The sequence below is a fragment of the Camelus bactrianus genome, chromosome 9, assembly GCF_048773025.1.
Source record: "Camelus bactrianus isolate YW-2024 breed Bactrian camel chromosome 9, ASM4877302v1, whole genome shotgun sequence".
NCBI classification, from domain to species: domain Eukaryota; kingdom Metazoa; phylum Chordata; class Mammalia; order Artiodactyla; family Camelidae; genus Camelus; species Camelus bactrianus.
Window position 1 is genome coordinate 62,236,957 of NC_133547.1, and position 19,566 is coordinate 62,256,522.

General features: G+C 37.2%; 1 protein-coding gene across 5 annotated transcripts in view; it reads right to left on the reverse strand.

Moving 5' to 3' along the window:
* LRRC36 (leucine rich repeat containing 36) overlaps positions 1–16,126 on the reverse strand; it is a 48,421-nt gene extending 32,295 nt beyond the window's left edge. For 3 of the 5 annotated variants that reach the window (XM_074370576.1, XM_074370573.1, XM_074370572.1), the window contains exons 1-3: positions 15,943–16,018; positions 3,679–3,806; positions 478–670 (exon numbers count right to left, since the gene is read on the reverse strand). In XM_074370576.1, the coding sequence (XP_074226677.1) occupies positions 478–670; positions 3,679–3,806; positions 15,943–16,012 (391 nt within the window). In that variant the 5' untranslated portion in view covers positions 16,013–16,018. Of the gene's footprint in view, positions 1–477; positions 671–3,678; positions 3,807–15,942; positions 16,019–16,045 lie in introns of those variants that run through there. The other 2 variants (XM_074370575.1, XM_074370574.1) reach the window with 2 other exon arrangements.
* Positions 16,127–19,566: the final 3,440 nt, after the last annotated feature.

A 19,566-nucleotide genomic window follows, 5' to 3' on the forward strand; every position in this document is an offset into this window, starting at 1 on the left:
CATTTCTGAAAGACTTTATTTAGTTTCCTTACAATAACTTTCCTCAGGTATATAATTTTGAAGTTCAACAATAAAATTATAAAGAAAAACAGACTAGCTCATTTGAAGGAATATTTATCTTTCCTTGCTAACTAAGCCCCAGAGAGTTGTATTCATTTTCTATTACTAATACAGTTGCATAGTTGGGGCACCTAGAAAAATAAATCTCAACCTGGAAACTTTTTGTTGGGGAGGAATTGGTGGTGAAACCATCAACCGAAGAAAACTAAAGCTGGAAGTAACTGATAGAATCATAGATTGTCATTCAATAAACAATAAAAGGACTCATACATCCTGCCAACACAAAAGAGTTACATAAATATTGACTACTAAACAAATATATCCTGCCAGTGCACACTCTGGGCCAACATCCAAAAGGTGGAGGCAGCTGGTTTAAAGTAAGCTTTTGAGGCAAAGAACAGGGGAGGGAGGTCTCACCCAGTTTCTCCAGAGTTTGTAGCATGTACACAGCAAAGAGTCTATAATCTGTATCTTTCCTGACAACAGGATTGAGTCTCAAATCTAGTTCTTTGAGGAAGGGTAAAGGCTGTAGGCGGGACACCTCCACTAATGAAGGGATGTTGTTATAATATAAATTCAGGTCTTGGAGTGAACATAAATACTGGATGCCCTGCAAGGAAAAGACCACATTGTGAAAGTACACATTGGGAAAGACTAGGAATCTCACAGATAAAAGAAGAAATACAACTATTACTTTCCATCCTTAGACAGTTACCTGAGTCACCCAGGAGAAAGGCAGGGTTGAAATTCCTATTTAGTTGCCTGAGAATAAGAACGCTGCAGCCCATTACACTGTATGTACTATACATTAGATAATTCATAGATATCACACATTTCCTCTTTATAAACTTTGACATCAAATATCTGCAATAAATTCTCTACTTCTGTTGCCTCCCATCACTCTCCCAATCCAATCCTTTCCAGTGGTAGCCAGGACAAGTCACTTCTGCACTTCTCTCACCCTTGCCACAACCACTCTCTGGATCCCATAAACACAATGTAAAAGAGGGAGGGAGGGAAGGAGGGAGGCAAAAGAGATGGATCTGGGGAGAAGGGCACAGAAAAATAATTAAGTGTGTATGTATATGTTCTTATATCTCAAGACCGCACTTTTAGGGTCAATGGACTACATGGCAAAACAAAACAATGCAATCTCCAAGTCTTCCCTCCTGGACCAGTCTGGAGCCCCTTTTGTCCTTGTTTACCCTTTTGGAGTTACTGCCACCATACAAGCTTCCCATCGTCTAGTCAGTCAGTTCTTCTTGGTAGAAATGTTCTTCCTTTTTCTGTTCTCTTTCTGTGGACTTAGCAGACCACCCCTCCACTTCCCTAGCAACAGTACAACTGAAACTGGGAAACTTGAGAGCAAGAGCCACAGTTTTCCTCCTTTGCTAAAACCTACTATTGAAAGCAATTGTTTAATTTTTATGTATTTGGTTACTTAGGTGCTTTTGGCCAACACTAAATTTCAGGATAATATCTCCAAACATATAAACATATGTATAATCACATGCTTTTAGTAGTAAAAATGCTTACTCTAAAAGGAACTGTCATTGAGAGTTATTTCAGAAAGATAAAATTATTTTCTATCATGTATTTATAAAACAATGTTTTTATTCTCTTCTCATTTAAAATTACCCTTTTTATTGCAGGAAGTTTAGAAAACTCAAAGATATATTCAAAACATTTCTGCATAGAAACCTGTTTACACTTGCATGCATTTCTTTCTGGCTTTTTTCAGTTCCATTAACTTCTACATTGTGAAAGGGTCAATGGTTAGGAATAGTTGTCAGTGCTTTTAGCCTCACTTTCAGGGCAGTGTATCATTAGGACTGTCTTTATTTTTAAAAATATTTTATTTATTATTGTATTTTTTAAAATTCCTTTTTGTTTTGGAGAGAGGAGGTAATTAGGTTTATTAACTTTTTTAGAGGAGGTACTGGGGATTGAACCCATGACCCTGTGCATGCTAAGCATGCACTCTACCACTTGAGCTGTGCCCTCCAACACCAGGATTGTCTTTAAATGTGTCTAATGTTCCAGCTCAAGTAATCTTTTAATATCTCTGTTTAAAAGTCAAGGAAACATAGGGGGAAGGGTATAGCTCAGTGGTAGAGTGCATGCCTAGCATGCATAAGGTTCTGGGTTCAATCCCCAGTACCTCTGTTACAAATAAATAAACAAACCTAATTACCACCCCCACACCCCCTAATTTTCTCAAGTAATAAATTAAAAAATGAAAAAACCAAGGAAACAATTTCTATCCTCTGCTTACTTTTCCCAGTTGGCATGAATTCGTGTATTACCCAATGTGATACTAAAAATAATCACAAAGCATTTCCCCCCTAGGGAAAATTAAGCAAAATGATAGAGATGAATACATTCAGATAAATCATAGATGCAAAACAATTTAGAAAACTAGCATTTACTAAGTGCTTCCTATACGCCAAACACCATATCAGGAGTCTTATATATGTTATATTTTGATTATATATGCTAATTTGATTAATCTTCACAACAGTTTTTAGCCAACTTACAGAAGTGGAAAGAAAGGGAACACAAAAACAAATTACAGAAATGTTCACTCAGTTTTTTTAGCCTGAAAAGAACAGATAAAAATACCTACGAGAAGAGGAGACTCAGAAGCAACTTCTGAAATTTTGGGGCTAAATACAAACGGCTGTTACCAAGTAGTCTAAAGACCTAGTTTAACTTGGAATTTCAGCTTTTAGAGTCCTAGCTGGAAATTTGATCTAGCTTGAATTTCCTTTCAGGGCCCTTAATTTTAGTCCTTGATATTGGGTGTTTTTGAATGAGTTTCCCCAGAAATGCAAAAATGGCAGAATAATCCAGATCATTAATCAGTCCTGGATGGCATGTGTGAGTCTTTCACCTTCAGTCTTGCAAAGAAAGGCTTTATCAAAACAGGCCTGTAGCTGGGCAAAATGGGAAAAATGGAAGAAATACCATTTAAGGTATTTCTACCACAAAGAAAACAAAACTTCCACCTCCGTGTGTGTTTATGTTTTTAGAGCTCTTTCTGTGTGTTTGCTAATCCTCATACATTCTGCTTAAGTGTGCTCCTATCTACTTTCCTGAACTGTCCTCTGCTTGACCATCCCCTGGCCTAGAAATTTTTCTTTGTTTTCAAGACCATCATTTCCTCCTCCTCCTAGAAAATACTTACAGTAGCAACTTAGGTCAGTGTTTCTCTATGTGTGTTCCATGCATCAGAATGGAACATCAGAATCCTCTGGGAATGTCCTAAGCCCACCACAGATTTATAAACTCAGAATCTCTCTCAGAATAAGGACTAAGAATTTGTACTTTTATAATTGCTCCTCGTAATTTTTTGACACACATTAAGAACTGTACTATCACCCTAGATAGTGACAGTTTAATATAGTCTTCTCTCAGTACAAAAGGAACTTTTCCCAATATTTTATAATAAAACATAAAGCAAAATTGAAAGAATTTTACAGTGAATAGTAAAATTTAGTTCGAAAACATTTAAAAGGAAGATTTTATATTCCCCAGACTGATAGTATTTGTCTTTTATTTCTTTCCATCAAAAAAAAAAATCAGCTGAACTGACTGGTTGTAGAATATAGAACTTACCTTCAGGCTAGTGATCAAATTTCTTGATAAATCTAAGGATCGAAGATTTTTAAAATTTATGAAGGCATCACCAATGGAAAGGATTTTTCCAGCGTAAGATCCCTGCAATGAAAGAGACTCCACCAGTTCTGAAAAGAGATCATCGTAGATAAATTATGATCCCTGCTTGGATAAAAGCAGCATTGGTGAAAACAGGCCTTCCTTCCTTCCAAATCTCATCTGTGAAAAGTCCTACACTCAAGGCTTATAAGATCAGATCTCCCCTTTAAAAGCAGCAATACAGTCTAATGCAGTGATACCAAGCCTTGGTTGTATAGAACCCTTGAGTTTCTCTAACTACCCCGAAGGATGTAGTACAAGTCTCCAAAAGTTCTCAAAACAAACAAATTCAGGAATCCCACTGGTAGGATTTAGCCTGAAAGATAATACTCACAACATTTTGACAGGATAGATAATATGACAAAGATGTCAATTGCAGAAAGGTTTTAGGATAGTGAAAAGAAAGAAAGAGAGAAAGAAAGGAGGAAAGAAAGAAGGACACAGGTGGGGCGGGGAATGAAAAGAGGAAGGAAAAGGAGAAGAAAACTGCCAAGGGGCTCATCAGTAGAAGAATAGACCTAGATGGCCTAAGTAGCAGTTCATTGATATGATGGACAATGAAGTAGATCTGTGACCTTGTACAAGTCATTCACTTCTCTGTGCATCAGTTTCCTCATCTGTAAAATGGAGGTAATAACAGTACTTACCTCTAAGATGCTGTAGGGATTATATGAATATCTATCTATCTGTGTGTGTGCGTGTAAAAGTACACAAAACTTAGGATAGTGCCTGATACATGGTGCTATGTTCATGCTAATTATTGTTATGCAGTCATTAAAAAGAATGAGACAGACTTGTAGATATGCATATGGAAATATCTCCAAGACATTAAGTGAGGAAAAAGCATGACTGTGAGTGTGTGTGTGTGCATGTGTGTATGTGTGTGTGACTGTGTTTTAAAGAATATGTATGTGTGTAAGTATGTGTATATGTAGACTAGACTTCTAATAGCAGTGAAAAGAGGAGAATGTCAAAATTGCCAATAAAGTGTGAAGTGTAGTGAGCCAAACTGAGAATAGCAACCAAAACTGGAAGGAGGTTCTACAGGATCCCATTTGTAGGTGAGTGCCAGGGACTGCATTAAAATAAGGTCTTAAGGTGCTTTTTAAGACAAGACTCCTCCCTGAGAGGAACCAGTGGGAGGAGAATCCACAATGAATGGGATAGAGACAATAGGTTCAAAGGAAAGAGAAGGTCCAGATACAAGTCAGGGAGGGAAGCAGAGATAGCAGATCTCAGGAAGCATAAAGCCCTTTTTTTTAGTACTTTGTGAACACAACAGAAGAGGGAGCTCCGAAACCTTGAAACTAGAAAAGCTATTCAGCCCCACTCTTCCCACCCAAAAGAATAGGAAAACTTAATGCACTTTAACAAAGAGACACAGAAAAAGTTTACAGTCAAATTTTATATGTGGTTATTAAAACAAACAAACAAAAGAGCAGAATAACATCCCTGAAGAATGAAAGCACTCCAGAAAGATACATCCACAAAACAAATGAAAATTGAAACTTAGTATTTCAAAACAAGCTAAAAGATGTCATAACACAAGAAAGAGAAATAAAAGGGATCCAAATTGGAAAAGAAGAGGTAAAAGTGTCACTATATGCCAATGACATGTTACTATATATAGAAAACCCTAAAAGGTCCACACAAAAACTACTAGAGCTGATCGAAGAATTCAGCAAGGTAGCAGGTTACAAGATTAACGTTCAAAAATCAGTTGCATTTCTTTACACTAACAATGAATCAACAGAAAAAGAAAGTAAAGAAACAATCCTCTTTAAAATAGCACCCAAAGTAATAAAATACCTAGGAATAAATCTAACCAAGGAGGTGAAAGAATTATACACAGAAAACTATAAACCATTGACCAAGGAAATTAAAGAAGACTTTAAAAATGGAAAGATATCCCATGCTCTTGGATTGGAAGAATCAATATTGTTAAAATGGTCACACTGCCCAAGGCAATCTACAGATTTAATGCAATCCTTATCAAATTACCCGGGGCATATTTCACAGAACTAGAACAAATCATAATAAAATTTATATGGAACCATCAAAGACCTAGAATTGCCAAAGCATTACTGAAGAGAAAGAAAGAGGCTGGAGGAATAACTCTCCCAGACTTCAGACAATACTATACAGCTACAGTCATCAAGACAGCATGATATTGGTACCAAAACAGACATATAGACCAAAGGAACAGAATAGAGAGCCCAGAAATGAACCCACAAACTTTTGGTCAACTAATCTTCGACAAAGGAGGTAAGAATATACACTGGAATAAAGACAGTCTCTTCAGCAAATGGTGTTGGGAAAACTGGACAGCAGCATGTAAAACAATGAAGCTAGAACACTCCCTTACACCATACACAAAAATCAACTCAAGATGGATCAAAGACTTAAACATAAGACAAGATACAATAAACCTCCTAGAGGAAAATATAGGCAAAACATTATCTGACATACATCTCAAAAATGTTCTCCTAGAACAGTCTACTCAAGCAATAGAAATAAAAGCAAGAATAAACAAATGGGACCTAAAGAAACTTACAAGCTTCTGCACAGCAAAGGAAACCATAAGTAAAACAACAAAACAACCTACGGAATGGGAAAACATTTTTGCAAATAAAACCAACAAAGGCTTGATCTCCAGAATATACAAGCAACACATATTACTTAATAAGAAAAAAACAAACAACCCAATCCAAAAATGGGCAGAAGACCTAAACAAGCAATTCTCCAAGGAAGACATACAAATGATCAATAGGCACATGAGAAGATGCTCAATATCACTAATTATCAGAGAAATGCAAATCAAAATTACAATGAGGTATATCACCTCATACCAGTCAGAATGGCCATCATTCAAAAGTCCACAAATGACAAATGCTGGAGAGGCTGTGGAGAAAAGGGAACCCTCTGACATTGCTGGTGGGAATGCAGGTTGGTGCAGCCACTGTGGAAAACAGTATGGAGATTCCTCAAAAGACTAGGAATAGACTTACCATATGACCCAGGAATCCCACTCCTCGGCATATATCCAGAAGGAACCCTACTTCAGGTTGACACCTGCATCCCAATGTTCATAGCAGCATCATTTACAATAGCCAAGACATGGAAACAGCCTAAATGTCCATCAACAGATGACTGGGTAAGAAGATGTGGTATATTTATACAATGGAATACTATTCAGCCATAAAAAACAACATAATGCCATTTGCAGCAACATGGATGTCCCTGGAGAATGTCATTCTAAGTGAAGTAAGTCAGAAAGAGAAAGAAAAATACCATATGAGATTGCTCATATATGGAATCCAAAACAAAAAAACATTAAATACAAAACAGAAACAGACTCACAGACATAGAATACAAACTTGTGGTTGCCAAGGGGGTGGGGGGTGGGAAAAGATAGACTGGGATTTCAAAATTGTAGAATGGATAAACAAGATTATACTGTATAGCACAGGGAAATATATACAAGATCTTATGGTAGCTCACAGAGAAAAAAATGTGACAATGAATATATATATGTTCATGTATAACTGAAAAATTGTGCTCTACACTGGAATTTGACACAACATTGTAAAAAGATTATAAATCAACAAAAAATGTTAAAAAAATAAAATAAAATAAAGCTGCTATTCAAAAAAAAAAAAAAAGATGTCATAACAAAATGTAGCAGTTCTCAAATCATGGTCCCTAGCCTCCTGGAGGTCCCTGAGACAAACACAGAGGGACACAAAATCAAAACTATTTTAAAAAATTTCTATTTCTTTGTGTCATTTCAGTTTTCAGAGTATAGGTAACCTCCTTGGTTAAGTTTATTTCTAGGTATTTTGTTGTTTTTGATGTAATGGAAATGTTTATGCCAGTTATAAAATTCTGGTTTTTGAAGTGAAAAAAAAAATGAATGAGGGCTGGAAATGGCAAAATATCCTTCTTTCTTATGAGTAAATTGCACTCCATTATATATATGTATGCTGCATCCTCATTATCTATTCAACTGTTGATGTGCACTTAGGATGCTTCCATATCTTGGCAATTATAAATAATGTTGCTATTAATAGCAAGGTGTATGTATCTTTTTGAATTAATTTTTATTTTGTGGTTGGCTTTATTCCTTTGATAACTATGTAAATTAAAAAAGCTAAAGCTCTAAATGTTCTTAGAAACAATGAACAGTACATATATGTAAATTTAAAAATATATGTGCAGTGAAAAAAAAAAGAGACATCAAGCCATGAAAGACATGGAAGAAATTTAAAAGACATACTACTAAATGAAAGAAGCCAGTCTGAAAAAAGCTACGAACTGTACAATTCCAACCAAATGACACTCTGGAAAGGCACAGCTACAGGAACAATAAAAAGATAGTGGTTTCCAGGGGTTTGGGGAGAGGGAAGGAGGGAGGGATGAATAGATAGAGCACAAGGGATTTTTAGGGGGATGAAATTATTCTGTATGATACTATAGTGGTGGCTACATGTCATTATGCATTTGTCAAAGCCCATAGAATGTACAACATCAAGAGTGAACCCTAATGTAAACTATGGAATTTGGATAATAATGTGTCCATGTTGGTTCATCGATATTACCAAATATGCCACACTGATGAGGGATGTTGAGGGTAGGGGAGTATATATGTGTGGGTGGGGAGGGCTATGTGGGAACTCTGTATTTTCTGCTCAGTTCTGCTGTAAACCTGAAACTGCTCTTAAAAAAATAAAGTCTATTAAAAATTTTTTAAAAGAAAGTAGACTTCCAGTAAAAAAATATTTTCATAATAGTATCAAAACATTAATAGCCCTTTTTGCTCTGTTGACATTTGCATGAATGATACAAAAGCAAAAACTACTGAGGTCTTAGGATGAGTCAAGGCAGTAGCATCAAACTTCACTCCAAGTCACTGTATTGTATTCTTCATGCTTGCAGCTTTTTTTTTTAAAGCCACTTTCTCTTAAGAATGCCCTTGAAAAAGCAGTAAAAATGGTTAATTTTATTAAATCTTGACCCTTGAGTATGTCTTTTTTATACTGTGTGACTAAACAGGAAATACCCATGAAGTACTTTTGTTGCATACTGAAGTATGGTGGATGCCTTGAGGGAAAACACTTGTGTGATTTTTGAGACGTCAGTTTAATTAGCCACTTTTTTTGGGGCATACCATTTCTACTTGAAAAGTCTGACATATTCAGACAAACAGTTGGCAGACATTTTCTTGAAAATAAACAAAGTGAGACTGTCACTTCAGGAAAACAAGTGATAATAACTGCTGCCAATTATAAAATATGAGCTTCCACCGAGAAATTAGAATTCTGGAAAACTTGTATCTGCCACCAACACCTATAGATCTTTCTAATGAGATTTGTGAAAATATTAACAAACATGATTTTTAATGTTATATAATGAAATCTGTCAATATTTGGAAGATCTACATAACTCAGTGAATTAGTATTTTTCAAATGATAGATGCATGATGTTACAAAATCATGCATGAATAAAAGATCCATTTAAATGCAAGATGTACCAATGAATTTTAATATAACAGAATACAAAAAGTCCATTTATACGGTTTCAGATTCCACAACTAAACTTTGACAAACTACCATTTGCTCAGTTTTCATGTCATATTAAAGAATATGCACTAAAAAAGTATTTAAAACTCCTCCCTTTTCCAACTACATATCTGTGTGAGGCATGATTATAAATATATGTATAAACCAAAATAACATATCGTAACAGATTTAACACAGAAGCAGATATGAGAATCTGGATGTCTTCAATTAGGACATAAAAAATGTCTATGTTAACATGTAATGGTATGTTATAGTTATCATTTAGTGAATTAAAATAAATAAATAAATAAATATTTTCTGTTTCAATTTCAAATACAGTAATGTAAGTAGATATAATCCACATGAATGAAAGCTTTTTGAAGTCCTAAATAATTTTTAAGAATTTAAAGGAATCCCGATACCCAGAAGTTTGAGAATTACTGAAAAATGTAAATTGGAAATACAAAAAATTCAAAAGATTATTGGAAAGAGAAGGAAGATTTGAAAATAGATAAGACAGAACTCAAGAAATAATAAAAAGGAAAATAAAAGATTTCAGAAATGAAGATCAGAGCAAAACAACCAGAACCCAAAAACCAAACAAACAATAGAACAATTCCATTTGAGTATATATTAAAAGAATTAAAATCAAGGACTCTAACAGATATATGTACATCCATGTTTATAGCAGCTTTATTCAAAATAGCCAAAAGGTGGAAACAACCCAAATGTCCACCAATACATAAATGGATAAACAAAATGTGGTATATAACCATACAATGAAAAATTATTCAGCCCATAAAAAGCAATGACGTCCAGGCAAGTTATTGTGTAGATATTAACAAACTGATTCTGAAGTGTATATGGAAAGGCAAAAGACACAGAATAGCCAATGAAACATTGAAGAAGGAAAAACAAAGTCAGAGGACTAATACTACCTGACTTAAAATCTTTCTATAGAGCTATAATAATTAAGACAGTGTAGAGTTGGAAGAAAAAAAAATCAATGGATAGACCAGATAGCCTGGAAATGGGCCTGCATGAGTATAGTTCACTGGTCTTTGACAAAGGAGCAAAATCAATTCAGTGGAAAAAGGATAGCCTTTCAACAACTGTTGCTAGAACAACTGGACATCCAACCACATGCACAAAGAAAAGGAAAGAAATCTAGACACAGAGTTTATAACTTACATAAAAATTAATTCAAAAAGGATCTAAATGTACAACACAAAATGAGAAAACTTCTAAAAGATAATACAGGAGCAAAATCTAGGTGACCTTGGGTTTGGCAATAAAATTTTAATGCAACACTAAAAGCATGATTCATGAAAGAAATACTTAAGAATGAGACTTCTAATTAAAATTTAAAACTTCTACTCTGCAAAAGATATTGGGACACTGTTAAGAGTGAAAAGACAAGACACAGAGTGGGAGAAAATATATGCAAAACACGAATCTGTCCAATATACAAAGAACTCTTAAAACTCAACAATAAGAAAACAAACAGCCCAATTTAAAAAATAAAAGATTTGAACAGACACCTCACCAAAGAAGATATACAGATGGCAAACATATGAAACGATACTCAACATCTTAAGTCATTAGGAAATTGCAAATTACAACAATAATGAGATACCACTATGTACTTATTAGAATGGCCGAACTCCAAAACACTAACAACTCCAAATATTGGTGGTGTCTTTGTCTGTTTGGGCTGCTATAAAAAATACTACAGACTGTGTGGCTTATAAACAACAAACATTTTTTTCTCACAGTTCTGGAGACTGGAAGTCCAAGAATAGGGTGCAGCATCGTCAGGTTCTGGTGAAAATGCCTTCTTCCATGTTGCAGACTGTCTACTTCTCGATATGTCCTCATGTAGTGGAAGGGGACAAGAGAACTTTCTCTCTGATCTCTTTCATAAGGTTATTAATCTCTTTTTATGAGGGCCCTCATGACCTTATCACCTCCCAGGAGCCCTACCTCTTAATACCATCACATTAGGCATTAGGATTTCAACATACGAATTTTGGAAGTGGAAGACACATTCAGACCATAGCATGGGGCAACAGGAACTCTCATTCATTGCTAGTGGAATGCAACGGTATAGCCACTTTGGAGGATAGTTTGGCAGTTTCTTACAAAGCTAAATATGGCTTTTACCATATGATCTAGCAATTATGCTCCTTGGCATTTACTCAAGTGATCTGAAAGTTTATGTCCACACAGAAACCTGTACATGAATGTTTATGGAAGCTTTATTCAAAACTGCCACAACTTAGAAGCAACAAGATGCCCTGAATTCAATAAGTAACTGGATAAACAAACTATAGTACATTCACATAGTAGAATATTACTCAGCAATAAAATGAGCTATTCATTGAGTCACAGAAAAACATGGAGGAAACTTAAATACATACTGCTAAGTGAAAGAAGTCAGTTTGAAAAGGTTACACATGTGTAATTCCAACTATATAATATTCTGAAAAGATCAGTGATGTATAGCATGATGACTTGTTAATAATACTGTACTGCATATTTGAAAGTTACTAAGAGAGTAGATCTTACAAGTTGTCATTGCAAGAAAAAAATTTTTTTGTAACTATGTAAGGTGACAGACAGAGGTTACCTTGACTTATTATGGTGATCACTTTGCAGTGTATACAAACATTAAACCAGTATGTTGTACACCTGAACCTAATATAATTTTATATGTCAATTTTACCTCAATTAAAAGATTTTTTAAATTTTTAAAAAAGAATCAGTGGTTGCCAGGTGTTACATACTATATGATTACAACTATATGACATTCTGCAAAAGGCAACAGGGAAAATGTCAGTGGTTGTCAGGGGTTCAGTGGGGAGGGAGAGATGAACAGGTGGAGTACAGGGGATTTTTAGGGCAGTGAAACTATTCTGTTGATTCTGTAACGGTGGACAAATGATTTGTCAAAAACAACAGAACTGTACAACACAAAGAGTGAACCCTAATGTAAACTATAGACTTTAGTTAATAATATATTATTACAAGATATTAATAAAAGGGGAAACTATGGGGGATGTGAGGAAGGTGTGATGGGGAAGAGAATATGGGAACTCTCTGTACTTTCTGTTCAATTTTTCTGTAAATCTGAAACTGCTTTTAAAAAAATAAAGCCTATTAATAATAAAATAAATTTTAAAAGGAATGAAGTCTCCTTTGTGCTAAAATAATAATATCATGCTAAGTGAAAGAAACCAGACACAAAAGGTCACATATTGTATGATTCCATTTATATAAAATGTTTAGAACAAGCAAATCTATAGAGACAAAAGCAGATTAGTGATTGCCAGGGGCTGGGGTGAGCTAGAAATGAGGACTGACTGCCTAATGGGTATGGAGTTTCCTTTGGGTTGATAAAAATGTTCTGGAACTAGATAGTGGTGATGTACTGAGTGACACTGAATTGTATACTTTAAATTTTACAGGACGTGAATTATATCACACATGCACAAAATTTTCCGACTTCGAGGATGGCATATTGGTAGTTCTATAGTATGCAATGATCTAATACACTGAGAGTCTTGTTACCATGGGACAAAAGCTAAGGTCAGTTATGATTTCCATCAGTGCTCTGCTGCATTTCTCATGCCTTTCACTGCAGCCTGTTTTGAAGAGCAGACATTTTTAACATTTTTAAAGGGAACCAGAATTATCAATCAAATGACAAACTGCCACAGGGACAGATGTTCTTTTATAATTCATGAGAAGTACAGGTCTTAAGAGATTATGCGCTCGGTTTCAATGGTTATAAAGAGAGTGAAGACAAATAGATCAGAGAACAAATCAAATACTGCACATCACAGATTTCAAGAACAACAGAATAATCTTACAATTTTACTATATGGGTTATAATAACCCCAGTGGGCAAAAATATGTTTTATTCATGAAAAGATCAAGCAATTCCTCTGTAGAAAACCATTTATAGTTCACCTGGAAATTGAATTCATAATCTTTAATAAAGCTTGTTTATAATGATGAAAGTGTTTCAAATAAATAAAATTTTAAAGTGCCTCAGGCAGTTAGACTCTCCTACACCAAATTTGCTACAGTGTTTTTTACATGATGGAATACAAACTGAAATAAGAGAGAATAATCAAACTAGCCTACACTTTTACTGATGACTTATTAGTGACAAAATAATTTCTTTTGTCATGTACACTGAAGAAAACATTCTACAAAAGCAGTAAATGTTACTTGTCTTTATCTAAAAAAAAAAAAAGCCTCAGGAATCAACATGAAAAATCTCTCACTTGCCAAATTTGGGACAAGTTCAGCATCAATTATAATATTTGCAGTGGATTGGAACACATCAAAAACCTTCAAATCCATGAGTTTATAATGATATTAAGAAAACAAAACAACTCTCATTGGTCATGTTTGGAGGATGATAAGAAAACAACTCATCTTTCCAAAAACTGATAAATAAGGCAAAAAATATCAAGCATTTATCCTGTCTTTCCTATACAAACTGTACCTCAGGGTAACCAAATAGGTGGTGTGAGAAAATGTCTTTTTATAAAAGTATTACAACTAATAAAAATGAATGAATTTTAAAATTACCACTTTGCAATCCCTAATGAATTAATGGGCCCTAGGCAATCATATTCAATGACTGATACTATCACAAAAAGAACACCAGATATTATATAATTCCTGACGGAATTATACACCATCATTTATGAAACAGTCTTGCAAAAAAAAAAAAAAAATCAAACCTGAATCTGATCAAGCCTTATTTAACTACCAATTCATAGAACATACAAGAACAGAGGAAAATGTTAAACATCTTAGGAATGTAATGAGCAAAATCCAGATTGTAAGAAACTATTCAGGACAAATGACTAGTTTCTTCAAAAACAAGAGAAAATGCAAGAAAAATAAGGAAAGGAACCTATAGATAAAATAATATTTAAAATCAATATCAACCAATTGCAATAGACCTTGTATAAATTCTGATTCCAAAAAATTTTTAAAAGAAGAAAAATTTTATAGGACAGTGGGGAAATGAGAAAACTAGTTGGATATCTAATAATATTAAGAAATTACTGTTAGGTTAGGTACGGAAGGAGGGAAAGAATATTCTTTTACTTTAGATACTTTTGTATGGTTTGAACTGTCAGAATAAGCACAATTAATTTTGTTATTCACATGCTTGTAATAAAAACAAGCAAATAAGAAAAAAAAAAACCTGCCACATATTGTTCTAGCTGGAGAATAGAAGGGGTATGTGCCCCCTACAAATCAAATTGAATAATTTTTTTTAAAAAAGAGACAAAGGCACAACAGTATGTCAAACCAATGAAGCTCTTCTTAGGTAACTTGTAAATTAGGAGAGTGCAAAGTAATCTGGAAAAAAATAAACCTGAAATGTCTACATCAGTCTATTTATATGCACACCAAACCATTATCTTTGGGATGGGGGAGGGGGTACTTCCAAAGAAAGGAAAAATTAATACCCTCTTTGCTCACTCATGCAATGTTTGTTACTAGCATGTACTAATTTTGATAAATTTGAAATAAATAATTTTTAAATAAAACCAAGTTATTGCATATCCCACAAATAAAAAGTACTAGAGGAAGCAAGAAAGGCAACTTTTTGCTAGGGTTAGAGCACAGCCTCTGGAATCAGAGTCCCGGGTTAATAAACCCTGGCTGCATCACTTTAGGCAAGAGCATAAACCTAATTTTATATATCCGTAAAATAGGGACAATAAGAGCATCTGCTTCATAAGCTTGTTATGTGGATTAAATAATGCAGGGAAAGTATTTAACACAGGGCCTGGCATTAAGATACAATGTATTCAGGAAGGGTTAAAGTTGAATGAGGAACATTGGTATCTTTTTCAACATTTCTACTCCTTAGTAACTCAGAAAGCAAGCTGTGTGTATGAGACCCCACGTCAACAGTCCGCCAGCTTTACCTCTAGGACGAGGTCAGGGATGGGACACTGATCTAAGCTCCTATAGAGATCAGCTCCTATTTCTTTCACATCAGATCCCTTTCTGGGTCTCAAAAGGAGGCTACACATCCAGGTGGATCAAAGAAATGGCTAAATTCTTGAGGCAGAGACTGGACGAAGACAGGAAAAGCCCTCCTGGGTCGGAAGTTTCCAAAACTGCCAAAATTAACGCCCTTCCTGGCTCCTCGAAAGCACTCCCACTTCAACTCCCTTCCCAGCGCTCCCCTTCTTCCACCAAGACCCCTCTTGGGGCTCGGTTTCTTTCCACTAGGGGAAAGACTCTGTCCAGTTCTGTGTAGCCGGCAGCAGGGTCTGGTTAACCCTGTTTCTCCTCCTCCATTTTAGACTTCGCCCCTCTCCCTCAGTTCCTCGCCCTCCGCCCCATACTCTCCGGTTACTTCAGTTCCTTCACCTCTACCTCAGTATGTAACCCTTTTACCTCAGTGTAACTCTTCTGCCTCAGTAACCCTTCCTCCGCCTCAGGGGCCTCTCCTCCACCGCTGTTGCCCCCTGACTACCTCAGACTCCTCTGCCTGCCTCTCAGGTTTCTCCCCTCAGCCTCCAACCCCAAGCTCCCGGCCCAGGCCCTTCCCGCCAGGCCCTACCGGGCTGCTCCAGGGTCAGCGCCCCCAGGCGGCGGATACCCTCTTCGTCCAGATCCCACTGCTCCGCCATCCCCGCCCGCCGGCACCCCCACGCGCGGCTCACCTGTTGCAGCCCGCAAGACGGCCTGTCGCGCGCCAAGCCCCGCCCCTTCCCGCCGCGCGCCGCCGCGCTCCCGGGGGCCGTTATTGCCCGGGTCACGAGCCTGCCCTCCCGCCTCAGGAGACGAGACCATGGTATGCTGCCAGCCAGCCCTGGCGGGGGCGCCAAAGATACTAAAACAAGGAATGGGAGCGATGTGGCTGAGGATAAGGGCTATGGGGTTAGGGACCTGGCTGTGGGACACGGCGGGTGGACATGGCCCCAGCTTTGAAGAGTTTGAAGGCTAGTTCTGAGGAGTCGGAAAAATGTGCCTGATTTGAGGGTCGAAGCGAGGATGTGGGGGACTCTAGGTCTAAGGGGCGAGAGTGTGTCTGACGGGGTGAAGGTCTTTCTGTCTCAGCGTTTGGGGGTGTTGACTGAGGCAAGGCGGTGGGCGGGTGGGTGAATGGGGTGGGAGTGGGGGATAAGAGGGGTTGGGTGGGAGCAGCTCTCTGAGGCATGATGGGGAGTTCCAGATCTGAAACGTTGGCTCTGAGGAGTTGAGGTCCCGTCTTTAGAGCATGAATTGGTTCTAGGTCTAGAAATTGATCTGGAAGGAGCTCCTTTTGGGGAGAGGGATCAGTATGCACAAGAGAGAGACTTTTTGGGATGGGGTGGGGATGTCGAGGGCTACCCCATTTCCTGCAGTCAGTCTGGTGAGAAGCCTTTTTTCCTTCAAGTACTATAGGCCCCCAAGCTTGCCTGTGACTTAAGAGGAGGGCTCTCCCCAGACTGGGGTATTTCTTCCACTAACCAGCTCCTAAGCAGTCGTCTGGAAGAATACTGGAAAGAATAACCACATCCTTAGCCCCTACCCTCACTCCAACAGGTACCTCTTGGGAGCTCACCTGTGGATGAGACATGTACCTGAGACATGAAGGAGGCAAACTCTATGCCAAGACCCTCTTGTCATACCTTGTCCTTAATAAGAAAAGAGAAACTGAGACCATATCTGTGGCTCCCCTTCAAGGAGCAAGTTTTCTTTGGCATCCAAAATCTGCTCACTTCAGGCATTTTCACTGAGCTCTCAACCAGCTAATCACCTTTAAGGAGAATAGAAAGCAAATTAAATAGTCCTTACAAATTTATGCTTTCTGGTCTAGGTGGGGCCCTTAGTTAATCTCAGCTTGTCATGTTCAGCCATAGGCATGTTTAGAAAGGCCAGGATTTAAAAGCCTAAATTAGCCCATTAGATTGGCTTTTCCAGTTCTGCTTCTGTGAGACACCAACATTTTACAGTTTGTAATCTTTCTCTTCATGTCCCCTTTAATTCTTTTAGCCTCAAACGTGCTATATGTAATTGCTCTTCTTTATATCTGAATACTTAAACCAGGCTTATTATAAAAGAACCACATCCCCTTCTTTGTACATGCATGTATTTTCCTTCCTCAGATGTCAGAAGATGCAGGTTTTGTTAGAGAAGTGGACTTTTCCTCCCTTGAGCAACCACCTCTTATTTTAACGTTCTTTCCCCCCACCAACGTTTTAATGCAAATTTTGAAACATTCAGAAAGGTTGAAAGAATTTTACAGTGAGCACTATATACCCACTACCTGGATTCTACAATGAACATTTTGCTGTACTTGTTTCATCAAATATCCATCTATCCATCCCTCTATTGATTCATCTTTTTTGATGCATTTAAAAATAAGTTTCAAAGATTTGTATATTGCACCCCAATCACTTCAGCATGCATAATTTTTACCTAGAATTTGTTAACATAAAACCATAAAACAGCCAGTTATTTTTACCAGCAAAACAGGTTTATTTGGGAGCAGTAAAGAACTGCAACTCAGGATATGCAGCTATGGTGAACCACATGCAAGTTTGATAAAGCAGAAGAGAGGGAACTCTTTCATAGAGGAGAAAGGGAAGCTGGGAGGGGCTGTTATAAACAAAACATCCATTGGAGGAAACTCAGAGTTTAAAGTATAGTGACTTTTCATTGGCTGAGTTGTGACAGTCTTTCATTGACTGAGCTGTTTCTAGGCAAGGAGAAAATCTTTCTTCCTCCTTCTGGCCAGTAGTAAGGTAGTGTCACCTCCTGCTGGAGCTCTGAGTTATGTCTCTTCCTGCTGGGATTTTTATTGACCTTGAGTGGTATGTTTGTGAAAGTTCCCTCTTCTGGCCTCCTTGTTAGAGGATAGAAAGGTCTCCAAATTGGAAAGCCCACCTAAAATGTGGGTCCTCGCCCATTGGTTGAGAAAGAATTCTCAGCAGAATCAGAGTACAAAGTGAAAGGCAGGCTGCTTTATTACTCAAAAGAGGAAAAGGAAAGTGCTCAGGCAGGGAGGTGTTAGCCAAGATGTCTGATGGAGACAGTTCCAGCTCCAAGTGAGGCTACATGGACTTTTATTGGAAGCTTCTGCCATCATGTCCTCCTTCCAGGTGTGCTGGAGCCAATGGTCTTTTTTTTCTGTCCTTGTATGGGCTTTCGGATTGTTGTCATAGAAATCATCAACTATCATGGCCCTGGTGGGTGTGTCATTTACCATGCTAATACATTATAATGAGCATATAATGAGGCTCAAGGTCCATTGGAAGTCAAATCATCTGCCATTTTGGGCCTAGTTGGTCCTAATCAGTTCTTGTTTCTTCTCTTTGTGAGGCCTCCTGAGACTTAGATAAGAGTAATTGATTTCTGTTCAAGGCAGGGACAGGGGTATGATCCTGGGGGCAAAGCCTTGATAACAAAAAGGAAAGTTGCTTTTAATCAGAATGCCAGCAATCTGGTGGACTCAGTGTCCCCCAAAAATCATCTCCAAATGTTCTGCTCAGCCATAAAAGTTTTAAAGGGAAATGGGGAAGTAATCTCAGTTAGTTACTGAAATAAGTGGTCAGAGTCGATGCCTTCCTCCACTGCTTGCAGACTTGTGTGGACTTGTCCTAATCATCAATTGCTTAAGCCTGCTCTTTTATGACTCAGGAAATCCCGGGAGACTTCAGCTTTTCCATAAACAAGAAGCAGGGGTTGGCAGGGGCGGTGCCCACAGGGTCCTACTCAGTATCATCCTGACTCCATTTTAGTGAGGTTTCCCTTTATTGATTTTCACAAATTCAATATTACTTTCTGGTCCTTTTTTAGGTAAAAATTTACATACTATTTACAACTCTTAAAAGATTTTTTTATAAAAGTAGTGTTCCTTGAGTGTTTATTTTAACATCTGATACAGATGGTTTGTATATTTGATGGCTTTCTACTTTTCTATAGTGTTAATAAGGTCATCTTGAGGCAAAGTAGACAATTTACTTATGAATAAATAACCTTGAACTTTTAACAATGAACTGCGAAAGGTTAATCTTTTGCTGTCTTTGTATATATAAAAAGGAGCCTGTCACATTCCGCTGCCCTGCCGTGTCCTCAATAATGTAATGTCTCTGCAGATGTGATCCCAAGAGAGCCCTGATGTGTACAATGGGGTGGGGAGCAACTCATCATAACTCTTTTTTAAACGGTTTTATTAAGGTATAATTCACATGGCATA